The 26,983-nt window shown below is 55.4% G+C and overlaps 2 protein-coding genes across 2 annotated transcripts; both read right to left on the bottom strand.

Moving 5' to 3' along the window:
- Positions 1–434: 434 nt before the first annotated feature.
- On the bottom strand, positions 435–1,922 carry CkaCkLH20_04270 (dual specificity; the record flags this gene model as incomplete). The annotated part of the gene is made up of 2 exons (XM_038886989.1): positions 435–1,671; positions 1,723–1,922. The coding sequence occupies 2 exons, from the start codon at positions 1,920–1,922 to the stop codon at positions 435–437; spliced, it is 1,437 nt and encodes a 478-aa protein (XP_038747693.1).
- A 1,396-nt stretch (positions 1,923–3,318) lies between these two features.
- Positions 3,319–5,564, bottom strand: CkaCkLH20_04269 (C2H2 finger domain-containing protein; the record flags this gene model as incomplete). Its single annotated transcript, XM_038886988.1, has 4 exons — positions 3,319–3,769; positions 3,820–4,869; positions 4,950–5,335; positions 5,415–5,564. 4 exons carry the CDS (start codon positions 5,562–5,564, stop codon positions 3,319–3,321), a joined length of 2,037 nt encoding a protein of 678 aa, XP_038747692.1.
- Positions 5,565–26,983: the final 21,419 nt, after the last annotated feature.

Below are 26,983 nucleotides of genomic sequence, written 5' to 3'. Positions count from 1 at the left end.
GACGCTGGAATGGATGGATCTGGCGAAGAGGGATATTGTACATCTGTTTTGAGGATCGATGTCATTATGGTGAGATGATATCAATGACCAGATTACAAGGGTGGCTGCATTGTATTGCGCGGCATATTGCATTTGTTGAGGATCGATGTCATGTTTTCTGATATTGGGCACTGAGGTTTCAACACTATACTCAATATAAGTTGAAATATCGAGTTTGGCGAAGACTCGTGGAAACATGGATCTTAGTCTACCTCACCATGTAAAACCGTCTCGTTCATATGCGCCATCGAACCCCCCCGTAGTCTGACTCCTATCCCGTTTAGACCTCTTTTCCCAACCTCATCATGCATCCAGAAGTCGTATATCATGCAACCCAAAAACCCCTCCAATCCGCACCCAACTCCTTCCCATGCCAATCCCTCCGTGAGACCTACTCACAGCCGTCCAGTGCCAGGCGGCATCCTAATCCCCAAGCTAGCCATCCCCGCGGCGCTCGTCACCCGCGCAGCAACCTCGTCAACCCGGGCCCGCTGCAGACTGAACCCCGGCGTAACCCACCCGCCGCAACTGCACCGAAACCCCTTCCAACTATACCGTCCGACGGCAGCGCCGCACTTGGCGTTGGGACAACACAGCCGTCCCTCGAGCGCCCCCTTCTCCAGCTCCTCCCTCATCCAACTCAGAGGTTCCACGAACCAGTGCCCGCAAGCCTGCTGCTGCTTCGACTTCTGCCCCTCGGGCTCATGCTCCAGCACGAACCGCGGCGTCGCCAGCGTCCGTCTGCACTTCTTACACCTCAACTCCTTCCCCTGCACCGCACCGCCCCCCTCGCCCTCCCCGACCTCCTCGTCCTCGAACCGCAACCTCGAAGGCGCCTGCCCCGCCGCCAGACTCTCGTCGATCTCCCGCTGGAAAGCCCACCGCCGGTACACCGGATGCCCCTCCACATCCTCCGGGCACCCCATGGCCCACCACATCTCGAGCTGCCGCGCGAACCCCGGGTTCGGCTCCGCGATCTCGCGCGTCCTGCGCACCCACCTCACGGCCTCCTCGACCGCGACCCGCGCGCGTTCCGAGGTCTTTTCGTCGAGCTTCTGCGTCTTCCGCGCCGCAAGCGTCGACGCCGCGGACCGTCCGAACCGCGAGGGGTGCTTCCACAGCAGGTACGCCACGACCACGGACACGGAGCGCGACTTGCCCATCGCGCAGTGGACGTAGACGGCCGGCGGGCGGTTCTCGTCCGTCTCGAGGGTCAGGTCCTTGAACTCGGGCGGTGGGGCCGGGGCGGCAGCGGCGGGTGTGATTGCGTCTTCGTCGCTTTCCGAGGCGTTCGCGTCGTGTTCGACGGCTTTTTTGAGCGTGTTCACCTTTTGCTTGAAGTTCTTGTCTCTCTGCTCGTCGTCGTCGTCATCCTTCGTCGAAGCACGTTTGGCTGCTGCTTCGCCGGGGTACAGCGCCTCGTCGATGAACCTGACGGCCTGGGGGAGGTGGACCAGAAGATCCGAGTCCTCGACGTCGTCGATGTCGATGATCATGTGCTTGTAGTTCTTGCCGTAGTTCTCCCAGGTGTCGGTCTCGCTCTTGAGGCCGAGGGGATCGAAGCGCACCACGGAGAGGATGTGGGTGATGTTGCGCTCCTTGAGGGCCGAGGGGCGGCGGAGGGCCCAGATGCTGTGGTCCCTGTCAGACTTCACTCTCATGTTGATGTGATGAGCGACTCACCCGCCGACGTAGAGCTCGTCGTCCCCGTCCACGCGATTCAGCGCCATCTCGATACAGCTCTTCCTGATGAGTTGGTGTAATGCCTCGGCCTGCGCCTGCCCGTCCAGATCCTCGAATGAAATCGCCGGCTTCTCGGCGTGCTGCTGCTGCTGCGGCGGCTCCTCGATCTCCTTCGTCCTCTCGCTCGTGTCTACACCCATGCAGACTCTCAAAAACGACACGGCGCAGCGAGAGTCGTCGAAAGAACAAGTCGCAAATTTGGTATGTCTCGTTCACCGCCGGTGTTGATGCCCGCCACAATTTACACAGAGATATGAATGACGCACTCCTCAGAACACGGACTAAAGCTTCATTCACCAGCCAAGCAGAAAAAAAGGTGCCGTCGCCGGAAGAGTCAAGTCTCCACTTTTACCAACTGCCCCTCGCCAAAGCGACAGATCGGTACGTACCTGACAGGTTCGGATGCTTCCCCTCATTGCCCCTCACCGCCGACTCCACTAAAAATAAAATAAAATAAAAAAAAGCACGGCGACTTCGCCACAGTTCAGACGTGGCTTGTAGGGCTGAAGTCATGTGACACCACGGTAAGGTACCTTCAGCTGGCGGCCTCATTCATCGACGATGATGAAGCGCATAGGAGCACGGCATCACGGCATCACCGAGTCCCTTGTAATGGAAATTGGCCGAGAATGTTTCACCCGAGGAAACGATTCGATCGGCTGCCTCTACCGAGGCTTCATCTCTTCAAGTCTTGATGGATCGTCAAGCGAGATACTCATCCGCGGTCTACCTCTCAGCCCATCCCTTGGTAGCAGATCGTCATTCTCCAATCTCACGAGAGACGCAGTGACAGTGCATTATTAATTTGTTTGAATATTCTTTGTTATATCTCAGTTATTTTTGTTCCGTACCGATCGACTTGTTTTTTTCCCTTCCATATGTGCCCGTACAAAATACAACGCGGGCTTGCCGCGACTCTAGTGCCGTCATGTCATCGTGCCGCTCTCCCCCTGCTCTGGCCCGAGGCCTGGTATTTCCTCCAAATGAAAACATGATGCGCAACTAGACAACCTCCATAAAACTGTGTGTCCGGTGCCTAAAAGCCCCTGCTGCAATCGCCAGAACTCCAAAGGCTCCGAAATTGGCTGCCATCCACCTGTGATGTCAACCACGTACTTGGCCCAGCTGCTTCCTCAACTTTTGATATGCCCAGACTGCCGGCATGACGTCTCCCTCGCTGTGAAAAGCGGTATCCCGTTTCCCTTTGTTGAGCCAATTTTAACGAAACAAAGTCGGATGTAATGTCGCGATCCGTCAGGATGCCTTCCGAAAAGCTATTCGCTGCCGCCGACTATCGCTATGCGTGGCGGGGAACCATTGATTGCGCTGTCTCAAGTCGCCAATGACGTCCCCCTTTCAGTCGTTTCCTCCGCTCGAATTCAACGTTCCCCGCTGTATCCTTGCGAAATGACTCGTCGTCGTGTGGTCTCGCGGACCTGATCATAAGCCCGACCATCTTGACTCGACTGCACGCGAAGCGTCCGGGGTCAACTCCGGGGGCCCCTTTGCGGTATGATAGCGTCGTGGACCGATCATCTACCTCGGAGTAGGATCCTCATCCAACATGCAGGCGTTCTCGAGCATGTTGGTCCACTTGCCACTTGTTCCAGCGTGGCTGTGCTTCAAGTGCTGTCGGAAGTGATCCGCACGGTAGAACTTCTTGCTGGCGTTGCACTCGCGGAACTTGTGAACCTCCTGGAGATGGCGAATGCGCTCTTCCCAATCCTGGTCCGTGGCGTGGCGAGGTGCCGTCGCCCCGGGTCCTCGGCCGTTGCGGGGGAACTCCTCGCCGCAATAGCCACAACTGTCGGCTTCGCCAGGACGGTTGGTACTGTCGTGGAAGGCTCGGTCGTAACTGTTCAGAGCAGAGCAGCTCCAGCTGTGTCTACGCACGTGCAGACTGTTCTGGTGACGTTCCGCCTCGTTCTTGTTCTTAAACCGGTTTCCACAGAATGAGCATTCGTATTGCTTCTCTGATTCGTGAGCCCTGTATCGTGTAAGCACATGTTCAACGGCACATCAGGCAAGCGGACTTACTGTAGTTCTTCCGGCGTCTCAAACTTCTTCGGCTTCTTGGGGCAGCAGTCGCACATGAAGAAGCCGGAAATCTTTGCGTTTCCGGGCTTGCTCACTTCGGCAAGCTTGCGGGGGGAAGCCAAAGGCCGGCTTTCGCTGATGGTCCTCTGGTGCGGAGCGCGGGACAGAGAACCTCGAGGCGAAGGGTTCAAAGACATCGACGCACTGTAAGGTGAGCTACAGCTGGGATCGGTGCCATTAGGCGAGATGCCGCCGGGCGAGAGACCACCAGGGGAAACGCGTCCGTAGGATGTGTTCATGCTGGCGATGCTGCCGGTGAGAAGCGACAGGTTGGAGCTGTAGGAGCCGGCACGTCCGCTGGAGGATACCGAAGAGACGGATCCTTGAGGAATGGCGCTAAGCCGGGGCGTCGGTGAACCTCTCGAGTTGCCATCCCGGCGACGCATCAGATCGCCCTGAGTTGTGAAGCCAATGGGGACGCTGTCGTCGGGGTCCGCGGATGCGCGGCGCTTTGCCCCCGCGCCATCGTAGTGGGCTCGCATAGGGTCCTCGATACGCAATCTCTTCATGGAGTTTGTCTCTTCCATTTCCATATCCTCCACCTCGTATGAATGCGAAGACGCATCGTCGCTGTTGTTTCTTCTCGACCTTTGAGGCGGTGACCTGTCGAGGTCTGACACGGAACGGGGTGACCGGTAGTCGCCGAGATGGAATGGCTGACTTCTCGGGGATGGCGAGACAGCGGATTGGGGGGTTTGTGTGAGCCTGTCGGGCGAATCCAACATATTTGTCTTGAGGTGGTACGGCAGGTTCGTGGTAGGGAGGGAAAGCGGAGCTGCGCGCTGGTCACCGGACAACCTTCTCGTGAAAGGATCAGTAGCAGAGGCGCTAGAGGCGCTGAGCAGAGACACGTTCATTTTGTTATCAAAAGTCTTGAGGGGGTCGAGCTTCTTCTTCATGTCGGTGAAGGCATCGGCGCCAGATTGGAACTGGAACTTGTTGTGGTGAAGTCCGAAACCTGCGGCGATACTGGGCAAGGAGCATTCAGATCTGGGGACGCAACGTTAGCATACGAGTCCTCGTGTACGCCTGGGTTGGCCTTCAAGACCTGCCAATAATTGGCAGCTTACCTAGAAGAGCCAGAGCTCATGCTTGCGTATCCCTCGTCTCTTTCGTGTCTGTGACCAGCTCCCTTGTAGTTCGGTCTCTCGTCGAAGCTGTTCATGCTCCCGTAGCCACTGGCGTCCCTAGGGCTGTAAGATGATGGATCGCGGTGCCATTGCCTGGGTTCTTGGTACATGGTGTTGTGTGGCTCGAACGGCAATCGCGGGGGAGGTAGCGGCGGAGGAGCGTCGACGGGCCCTCTGTCCGAGCCGGGAATAGATCGAGCTGCCGAAGACGAGTACATGCCGTACTCTGGCCGGTCGGATGATCTTGGGTTTGGTTCTATATGGATGCTGGGGAGGCCAACGGGCTCCCTGTAACGTGATGGCGCCTCCATGATGTCGGCGAATATCTGTGCAATGCCAGCTGAGGTTTATGACGATGACAGCTGAAGCTGAGGCGGAGGCCACTAGGGTTTATAGTGACAGCACGTTCGTCATGGGGTGATGGGCGAGGGAAAAGGGGATTGAGATCGCGGCGGGATACGAGATGTATCCGGGGCCAAGGCGGTCGTCGTGCAGGCCGAGGGTGGCGATGAAGGTCGGGTTCGCCGTTGGTTGGAATTGGAGTCGGAGGGCCAATGGCGATGAGGATGGCAATGCCGATTCGGGTGCCGATGCCAATGCCAATAAATGCAGGTCGAGTCGAAGACGTCTTCCTGTCTCTATTCCTCTGTTGTTGGTTTTACCCTTAGCCGCAGCGGACGGGTTCTTGGAGAAGAAAAGACCAAGACAATTCCAGCGAGGGCGGAAGGAGAGGAGCCGACAGGTGGAGTTGGAATGTCGGGAATTCGAGGACGAAGACGCGGTCGAGTGGTTCGTAGACGGCTGTACGGACTAGACAGGTCGACAAGCAGAAACAATAAAGGACCGGACGGCGTCGAGGAATGCGAAGGCCAAATGTCGTCGGAGGAAGAGGAGTGGCCGAAGCTGAAGCTGGACTGAAGCTGCTGCTGGGGTGGGCAGAGTTCAAGTCGAGTCGAGTCGGGATCGAGTTCCAGTTCGTCGTGGGGGGAAGACAAGCTGAAATAAGAGGCGATGCGTGACGACGACTGGACGGGACGGGAGTGACTGAGTGGTGCCCTGGGTCCTGGGTGAAGGTAAGGTAGGTAATAGTAGGTGGAATCGGCAGAAATGTGCTGAACCCCCCGTGCTTTAAGGCAAAAGAGACCAGGACCTCCTTACGGGGCGGATGGATGCTGTCTCTATCCTTGTCAAGCGCTGCACGCTGGCCCCTACTCCTACTACCTTACTATGTACGGTATCCGTAGTGTACACCTTAACGTCGCAGTGGGCGGTACCTTGGCTCATGTATACTATTCAGTACCATGTACCTCCTTGGCTGAGGAACGGTGGGCGTGGGAGTTGGTGGAGAGGACCTGACCTGGGCTAAGACTAAGAAGAGCAGGGCTCCTGTCGGCAAGTAGCAACGCCCAGCGGTAAGGCGATGGAGATTGGGGTGAAGGGTGAGGGGAGGGGTGTGTGTGAACCGTTCTGCCCTGTAAGGTACCTCCTCTTTGGACGTGAACACTGAGCAGCCGGTTTTCTTCCCCTCGAGCTTGTCTTTGGATGTTTCTTTACAGAGACAGATCGGTAGCCAGGCCAGGCCAGACCAGACCCGAACAGGACGGGACAAGACAAGACGTGAACGAGGCACCACGCCGTATACCCTTTACCTCAAGAGAGAGTATGAGGACAGGATGAGGGCAAAACAGGAGAGGAGTGAATGAAATAGAAACGGCTAATGGGTACAGAGTAGATGCCCAGGTAGGCAATCCAAGGTTGCGGTAGCGGGATAGTGTAAGGTAGTGTCGGCAGGCTGCTGTAAGAGGAATAGGATGCGGAAAGACACTGACTAGCAGCCAGCCAGGGACCTCGACGGTTGTTGGCGTGTGGCTGTCTTCCAAGGTAGGTCTGGCTGTCTATCCGTAGGCAGTACGCAGTACGGATAGGCTGGTGTACCTAGTGTATCCGTAGCGCAATGCAGGAGACGCAGCCCTGTCTGTCAATTTTGAGTCGGGGTGGGCAGTTGACGGGGGCTTGGGATTTGGGATTCGGGACTGAGAAGGGAATGCCTGGGGTGCCGGGACAGGAGTCCAACGTTGACGACGAGGATAAGAACGGGGGATGAGAGTCGAGGACGAGGACGAGGACGAGGACGACTCGGTCGAGGACAAGGGGCGGACGGAGAACGGGGACGGGGGACGGGGACGGGGGACGGAGGGTATGGGGTTGGCTCGGATCGTGTGTTCGAGAGAGGGGTTTTATTGATATTATTGTTATGCCGCCGCTCTGCTGTTGCGACAGGCCATCCAGGCGTACAGAAGACAAGGTAAGGTGTGTGTGATGCGTGTGCGCGTACCAAACAATGAGCCTGAGTGAGCGTATGGTGTGAGTGTGAGTGTGAGCGCGAGTGATGTATGAGTGAGTGTGTGTCAATGTCGTTCCTGTCTGTCCGAGATGCGGTACTTTGAACGGGACGGACACCGGAGGTGGTGTGGTCAAGTCAGGTTAAGGTAAGCCTGAGCAAGGTAAGATACCTTACGTCGAGCAGGACCATGTAAGACTAGGTAAGAAGATACTTGGAGGTAATAAGCATGACGGCGGGACGTGAGATGTCGGTGCGGTGCAGTATGCGGCGGTATGGTGTTGTTGACGGGCGTCAATATTGCAGTGAAAAGTGTCAGAGAGAGGGCGATTGCTGCTCTTTATCCGTGAAGTGACGGACGAACAGAGCAGAAGACCTCAGGTTCTTGGTTTCTGGATACGGCCCAGGCAGAAGAGAAGAAACTTGCAGCATCCAACTCAGGAAACTGGAACAGAGTCGGCGAGCACGTACGGTAGGGTGGAGTGAGATGCGTCTGGTGAGGTACTTTGAGGTAAGTTCAGCTGATCATTTCAATTTCAGCCTGGCTGTTGCTTCCACGCGCATTCCTTTCCTCCCACGACAGCAGCAACGAGAAAAAGGGATCTTTAGGGACGAGATTGCGGCACGGAAGAGGAGAATCTGCGCGAGACGCCCAGGCACGATGAGACGGATACCCAACGAGGAAAGGGTGGTTCGTAAGAGCGGTTGCTACCTGGTTTGGAGATGCACCTAGGAGAAGACGCACGACGCAGGCAGAAGAGGAGAAAGCTGTTGCCTCTTACGAGCCCGTGTGAGTGAGGGCGTCTCGCTTTCGTGTCGTGATAACGGGGCAAGAAGAAGAACCTAAGGCTAAGAAGCGATAGCCAGGCAGAGGGGAATGGAGTTAGTTCCACCATCATGAGGTGAGATATTAGTATTAGTCGGGCACCGCAAGGCAGAACAAGAACGGAATGGGGACTTGAGTGTTCAGAAATCGCCGACAGGTGCTTTCCCTGCCTCTCATTCCACGGCAGGTTCCGATGACGAAACGGCTATTAATCTAGCCAAGGTAAGGTAATTAATTACTGGAACAAGCAACTTCGAAGTCATCCCCAAAGAACAACAAGAACGGGCACAGGAGAGGAACCAAAAGAAGGGAAGAAGGTCGGCAGGTCAAGGGTGCCCTATTGGGCTTAGCGGACATGGAGACTGAACAGTGAAGGAAAGGACACTGGAAAGGACAGGGAAGGACAGGGAAAGAAGGACAAGACCCAAGGTCACAATGCACGGCGCACGGTGCAGGTATGGGGCAGGGCAGAGCAGGGGTCGACGGCCCTGAGTGGGTACGCAAGCTCGAGGGTGGACCCGGTGGATCCCAAGTGTTTCTCTGCAGGGCAGTGGCCGTCAACTCTCGTCCCGTCGTTCTTGCTGTTGCTGTCGTTGTCTCGGCCTCTTCCTTGACGTTGAAGTACCTGACTCTGTATAGAGTACGGATCAAGGAAGAAACAGAGAAAGAGTACGAACACGACTACACAATATCATACCTTATCAGGTCAGATACCCCGGCATAAGGTACGGCAAATGCGACGCAACGCTCAGTATTTCTTACTCATCCGTCATCGTCCGACTTTTTTGCTTAGGAAAGCAATAGCAGAAGTGGTATTAAACCTACGTGCTCGGTAAGGCAAGGAGGCAGAAAAAGAGGACGACTGGAAGCTCACGACTGGAAAGACGGGGCGTGGTCGTTCACGAGGGGCGGGGTGTGTTCGGAGTGCAGTCAAACCAAAGCATGGGGCGTGTCTCTCCTAAACCAATGAACGATATCCTAAGAGGGTGTGAGATGAAGAGAAAGGGGGAGGGGTGGGCTCGTCGATGAGGTGGGGTGCATTCTAGCCCTGTGCTGCCCTCCCACACCACGAAGCGGGAAGACAAGAGCGACGGTGGAACGTCGAGGTGGGATTGGGGTCGTGGACTCGTGCTACCTTCCACAGGTACTTCGGCTCAAGTAGTGCTTTCCCTGAGTACGCCTGCCTACCTGCCTACCTGCCTACTGCCTACCTACCTGCCTTCTGATCTGCTGGAAGTCACCACCACATCGCTCTTACCTGCTTCATCAGACCACCTAGGCTGAGTGTCCCGGAAGCAGGAACCGCATGGACGGGTACGTACCCGAATCATTTCGAAGCCGAACGAAAGCTTCTACCAAAACTTCCACAACATCTGGCACCAGCATCACCATCTTGCATCTGCGGCTTGCGACCGAGAAATGTGGCCGTGGCCGTCTGCCCTCGACGTTCAGACTCCAGACTCGCAGCACCGAGTGCCAAAGTGCCATTCTGCTCCACAAATTCGCATTCCTCCACCTCAACCCTCACCTCACAGGCTCACGCTCGACTCCTCCATGTCAATCATCGAATCCCGCCCCTGTCAGCCGTCACTGACGCTGTCACTGCTGTCACTCCAATCCTGATCTGGGCTCTGACTGTGTTTTTCTCCTCCGGCTGCCTGAGCCTCGATTGGCAGTCGTTCTCGCCTTGTCAACATGGTCCTCTTTTCGGCTTCGGCCCCCGCCTCACCACATCAGCACTGAGCAAGGCAAACACCAACAGTCATCATCGTCATCAGCACACAAGTACCATCACCATCAACAACACTCTTCACCCTTGACCTTGACAACAGTCACGACTGCGACCCACGAACGGCAATCATCGTGGACCTCACCGTCACTGGCGCGACTCGGCCACTCTCCACTACCTCGCCAGGACATAGTCTTGGAGCCGCGGTCCATCTCCCAGGAGCCCTCCCCTCCCCTTAGAGAGGTACCCCTACATCGGCACGCGCCGTCTTTTACCATATCGGCCACGTACCAGGACTTCGCTTCCCACCTGATCTTGACCTTCGACCTCCGCAAGCCTTCACTGCATTTTCCCAGCCGTTTGCTCAGGCCCTGGTGGATCCTTGGCATCAACCATTGGGCTCCGCGTTATTGTCGTCGTCGTCGTCGTCGTCAACCCTCGACCGTCAACGTCGTCTTGACGCTTGAATCAGAAACTCCATTTTCCAGTCCCGGTCTGCTACCAGCTTTGCAATTTGCCGCAGCATTCAGTCGCATGGATACGGGCTTCCTTGCTCGTCAACCATGTCTCTACAAGGCGGCGAATAAGACTAGACAATTCCCGAATCCGAGGATGCCTCTTCATCAACGACGCTAAAAGAGTCCATACCGATACGGAGCGCTGCACGAAATGGGCACTATCGTCAACGTGCGGGGCTGGCTTGAAAGCAAGAGACAAGACAGATGCTTCTATTTCCTTGGCTGGAACCGTATTCTTGGAACACCTGAATGCCCACCAACGACAATACAACAAGGGGTTGGAAGTATCGAAAATGCCACAGAAGCCATCGAAACGCTCAGGAGCTGTGCTACTTACACCCACGCCAATCAGACATCCAAGGCTTGACACCACCACGCCTGGATGATATGCGGCTCCTCTGCATTCAGTAAATCCAGACCTTCGCCCTGGATTTGATGCCAAGCAACCTATCATCTGGATACGACGTCTCCAGTGTTGTATCTCCATCTTCGACGTACCGCAGTACGGATACTGTTAGGCGTTAAATCGTCCCGGAACGTACACGGACGGGACCAACTTGCCTGGACTCCCTTTTCGCTGGGCTGTGCATGCCGGTACTTCGTCTGTACAGCCAATCACAACAGAGAAGGACCACGGAGATTTTGCCGTCAGAGCGTCCATCCCATCTACCATCAACCCCGTTTGCGTGTCTCTGTCAAGTCCGCCTGCCGCCCGGCCAGGCACACACACACCCTTCGGCTTCGACTCTGAGTCTGGAGTCTGCAATAAAAACATTGCACACGGCATCAACATCATAGCCAACCTCAGGGACGAGGCGCGGAGCATGCTGCCGCATGTACTCATCCACCGCAATCCGCGGCCCCTTTACTACACCCATATCCGACGCTCCGGACTGCCGAATGCCACTAAAACAGCCCAACGTACCGCCCGACCACGCATTATGCCTCTTTGCCCATCAATCTCCGGCTCGCCAGTCTGACCTAGTACGAGACCTGCGACGGTCCTCTCGGTCTGCATTCCTAATGGAGCAAGTTTCTACCCACAAAAACGAGGACAACATACTCAATAGGCCATCAGCCTTGCCGATTGGTGTCAACTCAACATCGTCGTCGCCCGACTGATTTGGCAACATTCAAAATTCGCTGCAGTCCCGCCTGTTCTAGACTTAACCATCAGATCTCTTTGTCAGGGCAAACCCAGGCCGAGTCCAGCGCATGCCAATTCAGCGGTCCACAAGTCTCAGGAGCCGCCAGCTAGAGAGTACTTCTTTTCGGACAAACTTCCAGAACTCGAGGCCTTCGCAATCTGATACAGCCCGCCGCATTGGATTTTTCGTATTGGCTCCAAATCCCGAGCGCCTACTTACCCCCATTCTTTCATATAGGGCTGAGGTTGGGGTTCCTCTTCGGTAAATGGAATCTTCCGTCTTATGACCTCCCAAGAGAGGCAAAGCTGGCGAGCGCTGGTGTAACTACTAATGTCCAACGATGCCTATTTTGGCCGCCGCATCCCAGTCGCCTACCCTACACGAAGAGGCGCGACAAACCCTCTTAAAATCTGTCTACCGATGGCCTTACGAGGCTGGACGTCCCTTGCTCTCCAAGAGACCTGCGCGCTAATTACAAACACACTCGTACCAGACACAGTCTGCTAGAATGACAGCACTATTTGGTGGCGAGCACCATCCGAGCTCTTTGAAATCGACACAAATCACTCGATAAGACATTGTCGTAGCTGACTCTGACTCGATCTTGGTCAGTGTGCCTGCTACATGTGGCCTGTACTGTCAACTTACGTCTGGGTCAATCACAGCTGCACAGAAGTTCATTCAAGTGTAACTGTATTGAAGTACATTGCGAGCTCACATTTCACGCTGGTGCACTGAGCTGCACCACGTGCGAAGGCCGCAGGCGAGAACATCTGCTCATCCCAGCTTTTGATCTTAATATTACGCCACCTGAACGTCATCCCTTCCATCGGCGATTAATATTATGTCGCCTACACTTCAGAACCATTGGACGACGCACCGTTATGGGCATTGCATCGAAGCAAGGCTGGCATTCAGAAGATCCCATCGAGCTCTTCTGGATGCATGTTATTTGATCTCAGTCAGCTACGAGTTGCCAATAAGAGCAGGGTGCGGTGAGCATGACAAAGAATCATACTAAACATGGATGATTATGTCTTCTCGGCAACAACCGCTGCGCCACGCCTATCAGGATGCTTCAAAATATTTACTGCAGTTTGTTTCGCCCCGAGTCAATTCGTAAGCATGCTTCCCGATAGCAGCGGCGGCGAAAACTAGTTCCGATGGGGTTTGCCCTGCGTACGATGTTCCAGCATCGCTCCCTGAACCTCTTGAGAAGTTGAGAGAACGTCTCTCCCTGTCTCACAAACGGACCAACAACAAGGAACAACGATTGGGCCGTGCAAGTTAAACTGGTTCATCCCACGAGTCATTCGACAAGCTTGTATCGGCCGAAGTTCTACCCAGAGCTGGGGTCGGTCGTTTGGCAAAGCTTTTCACTTTCACAAAAACCAATTGCAAAATCTCTTGCACCGAGAAATCGAGGCACTGCGGAAAGCAAGAAGGCGAAAGCAAGCGACGTCGGACTGGGACGGTTCAGGCGCCAGCCCACACCGACCGGCCTTTCTCAGCCCTACACCGTTTGGGCCTCATCGATTAGCTCGATGCCACCAACTTGGCGTCAATCTAAGTGCAGGGATGCTCCCTCTGCACGCCGAGCGGAGATTGGGCGAAGATCTTGCCGGTGCGAACCACTCGCACACATAGTGCGCGGCTCGAAACATCCTTCATGCGGGGAACAGCCTGAAGATGAAGTTCGTCTACGCTGACAAAAGCGTCTACCCAAATGTCAACAAGGGGTTCGAGGACGTTCTTGCTATCATCCTCCGATCGTCATGAGCCGGTCTTGCAGCCGAGAGAACATTGCTCAGCCTCCCTACAGCATCTGCAGAGTGTCATCCCAAACAACACCCCGCCTATCCGCATTTTGTTCCTCAGCGGGACGGCGCCTCGCCCAATCCTGCCAACCATTGTGTGTTTCGCGAGCGATGAAGGTCACATTCACCACGCGCCCGGCTGGGTTGCACAGCGGCAAAATCCCCAACCGTTCTAAATTTAATCTGCGTCGAGACCCAACTGAGGCCGTGCATTGCAGTCTTGCGTGTCTCTCTGGAGTCAACTGATTTCATTTCGCGGGTTTTCCGATCTGACGGATGAGAAATGCAATGGGATGAATTCCTATCGTGATTTCAGAATTCACGTTGACGAAACTGACGCCTTTTTACGCCGTCTTGCCAGTGCGTCCTGATCTAGTTGGAAGCGTCTAGGCAGAATACGGTTCATTTTGCGAAGCTGGTGCCGGTAGGGCAAAGAGGAAACCCGCCGGCGCGGTTAACGTCACTTGCGCCTCCGCCACCAAACTGGACCGCCGCATCATCTGACTATCCGGGACGTGTCGTGCTGCCCTTAGCAGAGCTAGTGCCCGCGTCCAACAAATCTTGCTGCGATACTCGAGCATTCACTGACGGATAGTACATCGGACGACGAGCCCGATCGCCAGATGAAAGACGTGCAAGAAAGCTCAGCACAAACTGAGGTGGTCTTCAGTATGAACAACTCAAACTGCCCGGCAGATAGGCAAGAGTTGACCCAATCAACCGACCAAAACTCTGAGTTGTGAGCTTCTTCTGCGGCTGCTGTGGTGTCTCAGTCGCAAACGGGATGAAGTCGTACACAACGAATGACGGTCCGGATCGGTGTCGGGCCCGAAGGTCAATCCATGACGGCAAAAGCACCCCCGGGCCAACGGTCTCGCAGACCCTGAGCGTTGCCACTGAACATCAAACCACCGCTGCTCGACGCAGGTGCTTCGTGGCCCCTCTTCGACTGCACGTCACCCAGGCCCGCGACTCATCTTGAGTGACTCCACATTTTCACCGAGAGCCCGAAACAAGGCGCATCATCTCAGGCAGTTGTGGATGAAGAGGAGGCATACCATATGGAATCATCGGAATCGGCGGCGTGAACCTGATGTGAGCAGACTGCCAGGCTAGTTTGGCGCATCTTGGCAGCCCGGCCCAAGCAACAAGGGGGTCAAGTGGAATGTTCTTCGAATAAAACACGATGCCACGCACACCTCACTGTCGTCCTCGTAGGGCAAGCCACACACATCAATTAGCTCGCTCAACGCCATGTAACATGAAGCATCGCCATCGAGAGAGACTGAGAATGGGCCCCATGCCTCGGCACATGGAGACCCAGTTACGAGGAAGCCAGCAGGCTTGCATGCCTTGAAGACTGGAGACTGGAAGGCAGTGCAGCGGAGGCAATGGGGCTCGATGGAGTTGCTCCGATGGGCGAAGAGGGCGATGCCTTCCGCATTCGAGTGCGCTCCGAGCCCGGTCATCCAATGGGGGGTCCGGGGCTTAACGGCATGAAACATCACCACCTGTCCTCCGAAAGTCAAAGCTTCCGTGCTCCGTCTACAGCAATGCAAATGTGCGATTCCGCCATCGACAGCAACCTCTTACTCTTACGCTCTTTTCTCGAACAGAGGCATGTATACGAAGCCAGAGCCAGAGGAAATTACGGTGCTTGGTACCCGTACACACCCTTCAATGTCTGTACTGGCAATTCAATGGGTTTCTGCCCCTGTATTCCCTCAGTGCAACTGCCGAGGTGCGTCTGCATCACTCACTGGCTTGGCATGATGAACACGCTGCCATATTTGGAAACGAATACACCCACTAAAAACCCCTTTGGCCATTTCATGTTCAACGAAGTGGAAGAGGAACTGCTGTGCTGTAATTTCAAGGCAAAAGCTCAAGCCACAGTCCCTTAGCTGAGCACTCGGTTACGGGTACAGGAGCAGTAGCCGTCCGTAGGGCTTGGAGACGTCTTGCGCCGTCGATCGCCCGGACTAAGACGAGTCACGAGCCACGCGACGAGTCGAGTCAGAAGAGCGAACAAGTACGCGCCCAAGCTCCTATCAACTTCTGGGACGGGAATCTCAACGGGAGCTCGCAAAGAGGCTACAGCTCCGGTTCGATTCAACCATGACGGATTTCATTTTGGTGATCGCAACCTCTAGCTGCGGCACCTTGGTCTTCCATTCCGTGCTGCACATCCATCCTTTCAGCCGGTAGCGGCAGCAGCCCACAAGAGGATGAGCTGCGGACATTGGAGATGCAAATGCCGCACAGCTTGCTGCAGACTGCAGTGCAAATCGACCACCACGCTACTCGAAACCCCTGGCACTACATGGCAGATCTTAGTCCCATGCTAAACGAGATCTTCCACCTTCGCGGTCCACGCCCAAGCCCTGTTGCAGCGTGTGCACTCACTTGACGCCACGACCAGTGTGCCAGCTAGTACTACTCAATAACTTCCAGAGTGTGCGTTTATCACTTCGATCTGTTGCGAAATGAGCTATTCAGCTTCTTCGTGCACACACCTCCTTTTCCTCAATAAGCGGCCCAATGATGGGCGACGGTGGCCGACGTCTTTTGGGTAGCGCCAGCGCAAGCTTCAGCAACGACCGGAATCGATGCGGCAGCTAATAAGTGACGCTGTCACGACATCCGTGACAAAATCCTCCTAGGCGACTCGAGCCGAGCACCTCCGCGTAAGCAGACTGCAGGGCATCGACTAACAATACTCTCAAGCTCGCCGACATACTAGCGTAGCCGCCTTCACTCGATAACCGGCCCAAAAACGACGCGACTAATAGACTTCATCCTCGACCTCGACGAGTATTGGCTCGGCCGGTAAGACGATTAACTTCAGGCCAGCAAGAGTGTCTGTGTGGCTGGTTTTCATCGCTGGCCAAACTTTCGATGATTACTGAACTTCAAGAGGTTCGAGAACGGCCAAACACCATCAACCTAAGTCATCTAAACAGTTCTTGCACCATTTGGCAACGGCGCGGTACTTCGATCACCAGTTGTAACGGTTGACTGAACTCCGCCGCTGAGGTATCCCAGGCCGCTTGTGAGGAGGACGACTTTGCGGCGAAGGCGTGCCGCAAAAGTTCCTCGCCTTTCTGAGCGGAAACAGGAGTTTGGTCTCTGTCTAAGCGACTGGAAGCTGTCCTCGTGTGCCTCCTGGTGGGTAGGAAAGTGCGACGGTGTCTTGGATAGGTGCCGTTGCATGCCAACTTCCAAGGCAATGTCGTCCTATCATGCATGTGAAAGATGGAGGATTGGATAGCAGCCGCTTTCCACCCGTTTGGTTGTCGGGGCCCGGCCTCGTATCGGCCGGGGCAAACCAGGGTGGAGGCCTGACCAAGACCACAGAATCAGGGTCCAGCAACGATCTTGCCCAGATGAAGATGAGTTTGTTGCAACGACACTATCCAGCAAGGCTTGGGACGTCCTGAGTTGGTCGACGCAATCATTTTGGCGCAGATCCCCAAGCGCAGCTGTATCGTTGACTGGCTACGATTACAATTCCTGGTACGCAGATATACTACTCCCCCGTAGTATTCTTGCCCCTCTGGCGGTGGAAGCAACGCACGTCGTGCAACGTGTGGACGTCGTGAGGCGGTAACAGGGCGAATGGCGGTCTCAGTCGACAAAACACTCAAGCTACTCGCGTCGGAACACTGTCAGATGCATCCGAAATAATTCCAAGGAGTACAACACAGGGCTGCACAATGGCAAGTCATAATGAGGAATGACTGAATCACACAGTATCCCTGGGCCGAACAACGTTGGTTCTTCTGCAGGAGCTGACTCGCGGCTGTGTCATTCGACAGTCCGACTGTGTCACGGCAGCTAGCTAGTGGGTAAAAATCTCCCAAGATCCTAGCCGAAACTCTCGCGATTTCTGCGCTGTTGGGCTCCCGTCGTCACCATCGAAATATCAAGGGCCTGGCCTGCAGACGGAATGTCATTTCAGGTCTACAACACACGTTGCGGCCAAGGAGTTGGGCGCAGAGGGGACTATTGTCTTCCAACGAGAGACCAACCCACCTTTCAGAGACATCTTGTTCATATGCTGTTTCGGTCGCAGCGCTGTGAAGCGATGTCAGTTTCGCTTCGATTTGAATATGTTGGCAGTGGTTGATGGTATTGGCTCCAAAGGGAGTTGATACAAGTTGAGTTGCTGCCGCGTGGCTGAGCCAAAGCTTGCAAGCCTTCGACCTGGTGGTATAGCAATGGAACCAACAAGACGACTAGGTCCCCCGTCCGAGTCCAGCGTTAGAGATGGGACACACGAACCAACCAACAAGCTGGGAAACATGTTTCAATGACGGCGGCGATCGGCACCCGTCATCCCGCCAGAGTGCTTTGGGTTGAATTTGCGAGGTCAAGCCTGAAGAGGCAGAGTGACAAGCCACAAGCGCGAACCCCAAGCCCTACAAGGAGAGTCCGACCGCAGCATCGCAAGCGAATCCTCAACGCCACCGACTAATCAGCTGTCCAGCATTCCAGAGATTCAGCCGTGCAACGCTTTTATGACACGTAAGTCACGCCGACGGCGCAGTCGGCGGCCTGGACTAGGCAGTACGTACGCACGCCGCACTCTCGTGCCAGCCAGTCTGGCCGTTGAGGCGTGCACTAATTATCGTTATTGCTCGGGTTCGCGAATTGCCTTGGGATAGAATACGGCAGGCTGAAGTGAATCATCGGAGTCCGCTCCGGGGCTTATCTAAGTTAGCCCGACCTCTTGTTGACTAATTGGTAATTCCGTCAACCGCGTCCTAGCATATTTGCTGGCTTCAGCTGGAAGCAACGCACTTGACCAGAGTAAAGCGATCCGAGGGTTCGTTCATACAATACGATATCCGAGACTCGCATCAACTGCAAGACCGGCCGCGCCGTGGGTTGCAACGGTACTCCGTGTAGACGCAGGGCATTGGTAAGATGCTATCAAGCGTTGGAAATCTAGGCCGGTCTTCCGGAATTCCCTGGCCGCAGCCTGCTTCGTTCGGGCATACGAGCACCAACGACTGCAACACGCAGGACGCAAGCACCCGAACCGCATGTCTCTCCAACAGTCATCCGGAACCACAGGGCTGAAAGGAAAAAGAATAACTCAACGCCCGCGGCCGCCATGATTCCCTTGCCCGTTTCGGCGACCTGCATGCCAATACGAGACACCACCTACGTTATGGGCTTAGTGCCGGCCGATTGGCACTCCAAGTGCTCTGAGGGCCCCGGTGTCTCGCCCGGCAGAGTAGGGCCTGGACGCCATGAATGTGGCCTGTCCAGATTGATCCGAAGGATTCTGGCGGTGATGCTGATATTGATGTCTCGGTCATCTCGACACCAACAGCAGCGACTGAATCTTGCGCAATCGTCATCTTGTCAGCTCCAGATACGCCCGGCGGGGATAAGCGGCAGCTGCTCCAACGGGTCAAGACAAGGCTCTGCGGCGGTCTCGACCGCCTTTCTCGGGTCCTGTGACTCGGACGTGTTCGATACGCCAGTTTCTCATGAATCGTGTTGTTGGTTGAGGAATGGAAGTCGGGCAGCAGAGTCAGCCACTTACACAATTCAGCCTTGCCGGGCACGCAGCGGTGTGTGGGCTTCTGGTTCTGGATGCTGGATATGGACATATTGGGGATGCAACCTCTTTGTTTCAAGTTGCGCCTCAACGACATGGGGAGACAGTTGGAAAACCTCAGCCCTGCAATCCCCCACACATCACAACGACACCATCGGGACTCTCGTTTTACCCTCGTCAACCGACACGACACCGCTCCTCGCTCGTGCGAATGCCCGCATGCCACAGGGGCTCGTCCAACGTTCATACCAACACCCCAACAGAGTTGAATGGAGACGAGATTCCAAAACGGGAAGTCGACAAGCAACCTCCGTCGAGCCTTGCGTAGCTGCGTAGCATTCATTCATCCTGCCCTGTCCTTCCAGACAGACGCCTCTGTTGGAGGGCAACCATGGCAGCATCGATCTACGCCGCTTGTTCCCAGCACTTGTCAGTAGCCACTGCGCCGTTGACTTGCAGCATCGATCACGGAAACAAGTCGCGGCAAGCCCACGATCCTTCGATCCTGTCAACCGTATACTGACCAACGAGAAGCCCTCGTTACTATCTGCATATTCGACGCCGCCAGCATTTTCCGAAATGATGTGAGTGGTCACCTCGACCTGGCGCCTTTCACCAAGAGCCTAGCGCACTTGGACAATGGACGGCGGTGGATGGTTCAGGGCAAACCCTCCAAATTCGCCATGACTCCTTGTTCCCGATAATTTGCTGGTTCGCAGGCTGTATCGGATTGCGTCGCTGCAAGCTGGCACATGGAGGTAAGAACCTTATGACAAAAGGACCGTCGTTGGGGCGTAACCCAATACCAGCAGACACAAGAGCACCAACGAATCTGCATGAGACAACTCAGTCTGCATGATTGCACCTTCGTGAACTTGACGCTCATGCACTCGGGCCTTACCGCGCCCCTAAACGAATTGCTCTTCTGGGATCATGTCAAGTTGTCTCCTGATAACACAGAGGGAGACGTGGGCGATAAGGCGACCGCATTGGACATCTCCGGGATTCTCGACCGCATTCCTCAAGAGTCATTCAACAGGGGGTATCGGGGGATCATGGGCCAAACGAACAAAGCGCGTTACAATCAATGTCGTGTGTTTTGGCTTTATCTGCGCAACCGAAAGGACGTCCTTGAATGAGGATATTGGTGATGACGACGCGATGCCGAGGCCCGTTCGGAGCTGATGCTGAACTCGTGCCGGCCTGGCTTCCGGATCGGTCGGGCGTCCGGCGGAAGATGTGGAGGCTGAACCGACATGCCGGTCTCGACTCTGGACGGGGGGCGGGTGCGAGAGTATCAATGCGGTACGGTACGGTTCAGACAAGGCTGATGCCGCCTGAATTGTTTGGGGTTCGCATTGTACTCGAAGCAAGATCTGCGCGGTATCCCGTCCAGCAGCTCCATTCGCAACAGCATCGCCACCTCCCTGACCTGGGAAAGTCATCTCCGGCGACGAACGACAAACGCTCAGTCGCATCTTGGTCGAGGCAAGTGTCAGTGCGCTACTTAAAATCCGACCGACGAGTCCACTTTGAAAGTCACAAAGGTCGAATGTCAAGGACAAGGTAGCGCTGGACCACGAACTATCAGACGCGGTTCTCTTTGCATCCCCGCAATTGCGCGGGAGACTCGAAGTTCGTGATGTCCCAAGCATGGAACCACGCTGCAATTCTCACGTCGGCGTTGGAGTGATGCTCTGTCGAGGGGGTGTTTGTCTAGGCTGACTCGAATTGTTCGGGGTGACCTGTTGCATCTAGATCTGACAGGACAGGTACGGATACCGACCCATCGTCAGATCAACATTCCACGCTGGCGACTTTGGGTGCTCGTGGACAGGCGACAGACAAGACAGGCAGACAAACCCAGGTGGTGTTGCAAGTGAGTTTGCAGCCTGGAGCGGAAGCTGGGAAACGGATGAACTGCTACTTGCGGCAAGCGCATAGAATCGGTCTAGAAAGATTCTAGAAGCCTGGCTTGCCTGGCGTCGCCGCTGTCAGCTTATGCCGGTCATCCGTCTGGACTTCCAGCGTTAGATTTGAAGATTTGCTAAAGAAAATCGCACGAACTCTGACGACGACTTGTCGAGTATATCGAGATGTCATGCCATGGTTGCGAACCCTACGTCTACCTTCATGACTAGCCAAGTGTGAGCGTTTACGACGTTGCATGACATACGACGCAGGTTGACTCGAGCCCTGCTGGGCGGGAAAGTCGCCGCCTGCGACGTTGAAAGGAGACTTTTGGTTGGATCGATGGCGGTGATCTGCCGTTCCTCCCTGGGTCCCCAAAGAGCCCCGCGGTGGCACCGGCAGGGGAAAGCAAGGTCTCGCCTCAGGTGTTCGACAAGTCTGTAATTGCGCTGAATACAGTCGACGGCGGTGGCAAGCTTGTTCTTGATTCCCCTTGGCTGCCTCTGCCTCTGCTTCAGCTCGGCTAGGGCTTGTTGGCGCCCGTGTTCGCGACGACACTTGGGTGTCTCCGGTCAACCGAGATCTTCACTCTCAAATTTGGTTGTGGTGAACCTGATTTCTGGCTCATTCGCGACAGGCGAATGAAGAAGCCTCGATAACACAGGAGACGGACCAAGTACACCGCGAATACACCTGTGCCGGGCGGGCCCCTGAGATCTCCGGTCCAAACGAGCTGCGCCCAGCGATCAGCCATGCCGGAGCCGTAACACCCGGGATGGAACCCTCTCATCGGCGCGACTGCAACGACGCATGCCAGTCTGGATCAACTTGCAACATGACTGGTTCCTGCGTGCTTTTTCGCGGGTTCTTTGGTGCTTGACTGTCACCGACGAAGCGTCATCTATCTTCCTGCGCGGTCATCAGAGAGGGTGGCGGCCGGAGCACGTCCGAGTAAGTCTTCGGGGGCAACCATTCAAGCAATCTTGACCGTACAAACTTGTAAGACCAGGCACTCGGGTCAGCATGGCGGTTCCTGACAGGAGCCCAGAGTACGGAGGACGCTCCTGGCAGACTCTAATACCACCCTCACGGCATTGGGTTCGGTATGGACTCATGAAGTATCTTCTCCAAAGGCAAACGGCGTGCCACCCCTGGCCCGAAGTGAACGTCCCTTGTGGGCGCGCACGCGTTCGGCGACGGCAACCAATGCCCGCGTTGCCCCGGCCGGAGGAATTGCTCTCTTGGAATCCCGTCTCCGGGCGTCTCGACTGCCGGAGCCCTAACGACCCCAACTCTGAGGTCTGCCCCCTTCCTACTGGACGCTAAAATCCCGCGACGCCCCCGTTTTAGGGAGATTGGCATCAAGAGGGCCGCCCCTCCTCCCCCGTCCGACCGGCCTTGTTTGTGGAGACCCTGCTCAGAGTTTCGATATTGGATCAACCGGCGATTGTGGCAGTGCAAAAGCAATGTCCAGGAGGAGGGTAGGGTTTTGGCGAGGGGGGAGCCTAGGACGAGTCATATTGAGTCTTTTGGCGGTGTCTCTCTGGCTGGCTGGCAAGCAAGTTCGAAAGGAAAAACCGCTGGCAGAGAGACAGTTTCATGTGCTTGTTTTTGAGTTCAATCTCGGCAGGACTCCCACCTGGGACAAAGACGGGACGAGAGAACCAGGGCAAATAGGTTCATACTGGCATCGATGGACGCTCATCAGACGAAGCAGCGAGAAGAAGGTTCAGTTTCCCCATTTCGCAACCGCTAGGCTCGTCTAACACGCCAACCACCAACCACGACCAAAAAAACCGACGATGTCACTGCCTCGAGGCGGTTTGATCGCTGGATTGCTGCCCCCAACGAAGATGACCAGGGGATCGGCCCTTTACTATGCGCTAATCGCAAAACTCCCCTATTTTCTCCCTCCTTGGACTCCCTCCCTACAACGCCAGGTAGGGCTCTCCTAGTCTTTTTTTCTTTCGTGTCGACCTCCACCTGAATACCTACAAGGCTAGTCCCCCCGGCGTACCGAGGTCAAGAATCGAGAAGACGGGGATGGCCTCTCGTTCAGGAAGAGCGCGGGTGACCGAAACCACGCTGATCATGATCCCGCACTTTCCGCCCTACCGGCCACAGGATACTTGAGTACTTGGGAACGCGGTGCCAAGGGTCCGTCTGCCGCTAGGGCAGCACGCTATCCCTTCAGTTGGGAATATGTCACACACGGCACGCCGTAAGGCGGATCAGGTAAAAGAGCCCTTTCGGGCTAGGAACCCATCTCTGGACGCGGCTCGGCATCTGACTGCGCAGGAGAAGAACACTCGAGTACGCAGGCCGACCGGCGAGCGTCGGGTGAGCGGGAACCAGTGGTTCTAACTAAACTAGCACGTCTTCTCGAAAGACGCGAAGATATCGTAATCGGCGACCACTTTTTGCTGTGTTCGGGGTTCACTCGGACGGTGGCTTGCAATAGTATGGTCGTTAGCTTGTCCACGAGTCCGATTTCCTCGCGAAAATATGCGAAAAAGGGCGACGGACTTACACGGCACTGATATCTGATGAGTATTCAAATATTACACAATGATTGATCAGGGAGCTTCAGAGACGACGGCCCTATCGCTACCACACGTCGGTGCTGCTCGATCGACGACTGGTCTGGTCCAAAAACAGCTGCCGAACAGACGGCGTTGCTTTCGGGGTTCTTCCCACCGTTCCAATCTCTTCATGCAGGCCCGAAGCTTCACGGGATCGCATCGCGAACTAATTCACCACATGCGTCGATTCGACCGCTGTCAGATCTGCCTTTTTCCTTCCCAACGTCACTGGCACGTCAGCCACCCGCGGTTTCGACCCTGCGATATAGACAGGCAGATTCGTTATTACAAAGGGTTTCTTGCCGGGGAGGGGGGGCGTTCCTCTCGGCCAGTACCTAACAGCTGACCCATGGAAGAACCCGTCCAGGGCAAGAGGCAATCAATCGGTGAAATCTTGACTGGTTCGGTTCGTTGATACCTTGGGGTGTGTGTGCGGCGCCCAGTTTGCCTCGTCGCCCTGTCCCAGGCAGCTTCTCTCGGTCCATGTCCATGAACCCCATCATCAACCCAACCTCTCTCTTCCTGGTCGGGATTACGGATGGATCATCAAGGGGTCTTGCACTCTGTTAGAGTTTGCGCCCTGGGCGATGGACATTTGTACTCTGTACAGTTTGGGGGCCATCGAAGGGGGGGGAGTCCCATCCGAATGTTACGAGGACGAGTACGGATTGCGCCGTACCGTACCGTAGCAGTAGGACGAAAAAGGAGCTGTCCGTAAAGAGCGTTTCATCCTCGTCTGGTTTATCGTTTATCCCACGCGATCAGCGGCTTACGGTGCGGTATTAGCTGTTCGTTCCTCGTGAGCAATGGCAGTGCCCATCATCTCGGCCCTACTATTCTTGGTTTTGGAAGCTGACATTTTGCTGATTTCCAGATGGGGGGCTCCACATTCTTCAGCAACCGTTTGTGTTTCGATTTGCCTGCACCTCGTCCAGGACACGAGGGGTGCCGGCATCAGCAACGTGCGTCCAGATTGGACGACGACGACCACCACGAAGACGATGATTGACTGACTGACTACCTCCACATCAACAACCTCGGTGTGCGTGCGTCGCGCGGCACGCCGTCCAGCTCGTTCAGGCTTCCACCCTGAAGCCATTGCCGGCACGGGTGACCTTCGGGCCCCATTCTCGTGGGTATCGCTACCAACGTTGCTACCTTGCACGCGTCTCGAATGGGGGATATTCCTGGCCGCGATGCCGCCCGAGGGAGGTGTTGCCAACGGCAAAGGCTACGTGCAAAGTGCGGTGAGAGTCAAGTCGTTTTGACGAGACCGCGCTCTGGATCTGGTCTGGTCAGGTCAGGTCATGAGCATTGAGGAAAGGGCGCTAAACAGCCCTGCCGTGGCCCTGGCGATCGCATCGCGTGGTAAGAAAGCGGGTTGCAGTGCCAAAAGGGCGGTGGCCGGGGGTGTTTGGTTGATCAAGGCGGCCACGAGATGAGTGAAAGAAGGTTCGCAGATTGAGCAGCTCTTTGCGCCCGCTGCCCCGCGAATTCAGTTCGACTTGTTGTTGTTTTTTGGCTCCCTGTCCCTGGCTGCCGATACCACGCGGTATGGTCTTGTCTTTACGATTCACGATCTCCTGAGCATTCGTTGGTCATCACGGAGGGTAGTATTCCAAAGTCAGCCCTTCTCGCAGTTGCCGGCGGCAATGACCGAACGCATTCAATATTTGGGGGTTACCATACCGTGCCGTCGACGACGACGACACGACATGGAGCCTCGCTTCAGGGCCCGGGAGAATGAGCATGTTCACACAAGACAGGCAAGAATGACCGCAACGGGACATGAGTCGCGGGGTGTGCAATTAACGAGGTCATCTCTCTTTTCTGTCATTGCTTAGAGAGACAGAGAGAGAGTCAAGCAACGTTGCTTTTTCACGGTTCATGTTCGTCAAAGGTTGGGTCTGCTGGGTACCCGCTGTCGACGAGCCGTCCAGTATATTTCTCTAAGTGGGAAGGGAGAGAGGCTATCCCCAGACGCGCGATACCGCCCGTGTAATAAGGCTGGGGGTACACATGTCGTTCCCAGCCAACTCGGCAGGGCTGGCAATCAAAAACCTTGACTTGGTGTCCCGTACTAAGCCTCAAAAGAGGACTCCCACGAGCGCGAACTCTGCATTCGGAATTCATTCCGTGAAGATATTGGACACTTTCAGCCCGGATATGCAGAATTTTTGGCGAGGGGGCCAAATGGGGGCGCCGCAGCGGCGTGGTCTGTCTCTGTGGAACCTCGAGAGGTAAAAAAAAAAAGGGCAGAGAGAGTGTCGTCATTGCGATCGGCTCGGGACACGACGCGAATCGTAGTTAAGGGGGGAGTGGAGAGAGAGGGCCGGCGCACCTCAACCCCGGAGCAGGACGCCTGTTCCGCAGGCCGCCGACTGGGTTTCGCAGAGGAGTTTTCTTGTTTTTGATATGCAATATTTCGGCATAAACCGAGAGTTATTAAGGCCCGCCCCAGCCAGCGCCGGCCGGAGTCAAGACGACATGACAGACAACATGTCAGCAAGAGTAAAGTCCCCTCTCGGTGTTAATGAGTAAGGTGAGTGCATTTTCTGGGTCTCGGGTGCGACTTCGACATGGCGGCGGTTGTAAGTTGTTATCCTATTCGGGATATGTTGCTATTTACGAAGCGTATCTTGCTTTGTCAAGTGTTCGTAACGGACGGGCGACTTAGTCATGGCTCATGATTGCGCGCGTCGTCCCATCTTGCGTGGACGGTCATGGTCATGGTCATGGTCACACGAGGGCTTTGCAGAGAGACAGAGAGGGACAGAGAGTCAAGTTCCACCAGAGTATTGGCTCCATCTCATCTTGCCACGAGGTTCCTTCGTCGGTACCGTTCGTGTGTGTGCGTGTGTGTGTGTTTCGGGGTGGGCGAACGACTGTCTCGTCTCGTACAGGCAGGGCCGGCAGCTCTCTCGTCTGGGTATCATGTCAAGTCATGTTCGCGCTACATCAGGAACTTGGAAATCTAGCGCGGTTTCTCCCCCCTCTCGTGCTCGCAGTCTATTGAACCCGTTGGCACCTGCGTTTCTGCAGCCCGGATTGCGCGATTGCGTTTTTGGGTTTTGGGGGACGTGAGGTGGGTGTGGAGATCTTCTCTCTCTGCTCTTGTTAGTCTGGTCGATCACTGGGATAATCAAAGTCTGCGCGTCCCGGCCGTCTATTGAAGTCTGTTTTATTCCTCTTGGGCCTGCAAAGGGAAGAAACCTTGCGTCTGAGTGTCGGAGGTGTCTCCGGTGGGAGAAGAAGAATTGGGGGTTGATTTGTATTTCGGTAGGGTTGAGGGGACGGAGGTCCGTCTCGGATGTAGTGTAGTGTGAAGCAGTAGTGCCGTTTGTTAGTGTGGAATGTCTCGATACTAGTATCCGACTGTTTGATTAGCCGTGACTAGTGCTCGTACAGAGAGAGGCTGGGTTTGTCCTTTGCAGGATACGGGTTTGCAAGAGCTAGGGGTAGCTCTGGGGAGTTGTGAAGTGTGCGATAGGGATGAGTCTTGTCTTGGCTCTTCTTTTTCGTTAACTTGA

Source organism: Colletotrichum karsti (assembly GCF_011947395.1).
Source record: "Colletotrichum karsti strain CkLH20 chromosome Unknown Scaffold11, whole genome shotgun sequence".
Classification (NCBI taxonomy): domain Eukaryota; kingdom Fungi; phylum Ascomycota; class Sordariomycetes; order Glomerellales; family Glomerellaceae; genus Colletotrichum; species Colletotrichum karsti.
Note: the sequence above shows the minus strand (reverse complement) of the source record. Positions and strands in the feature narration are given on the sequence as shown.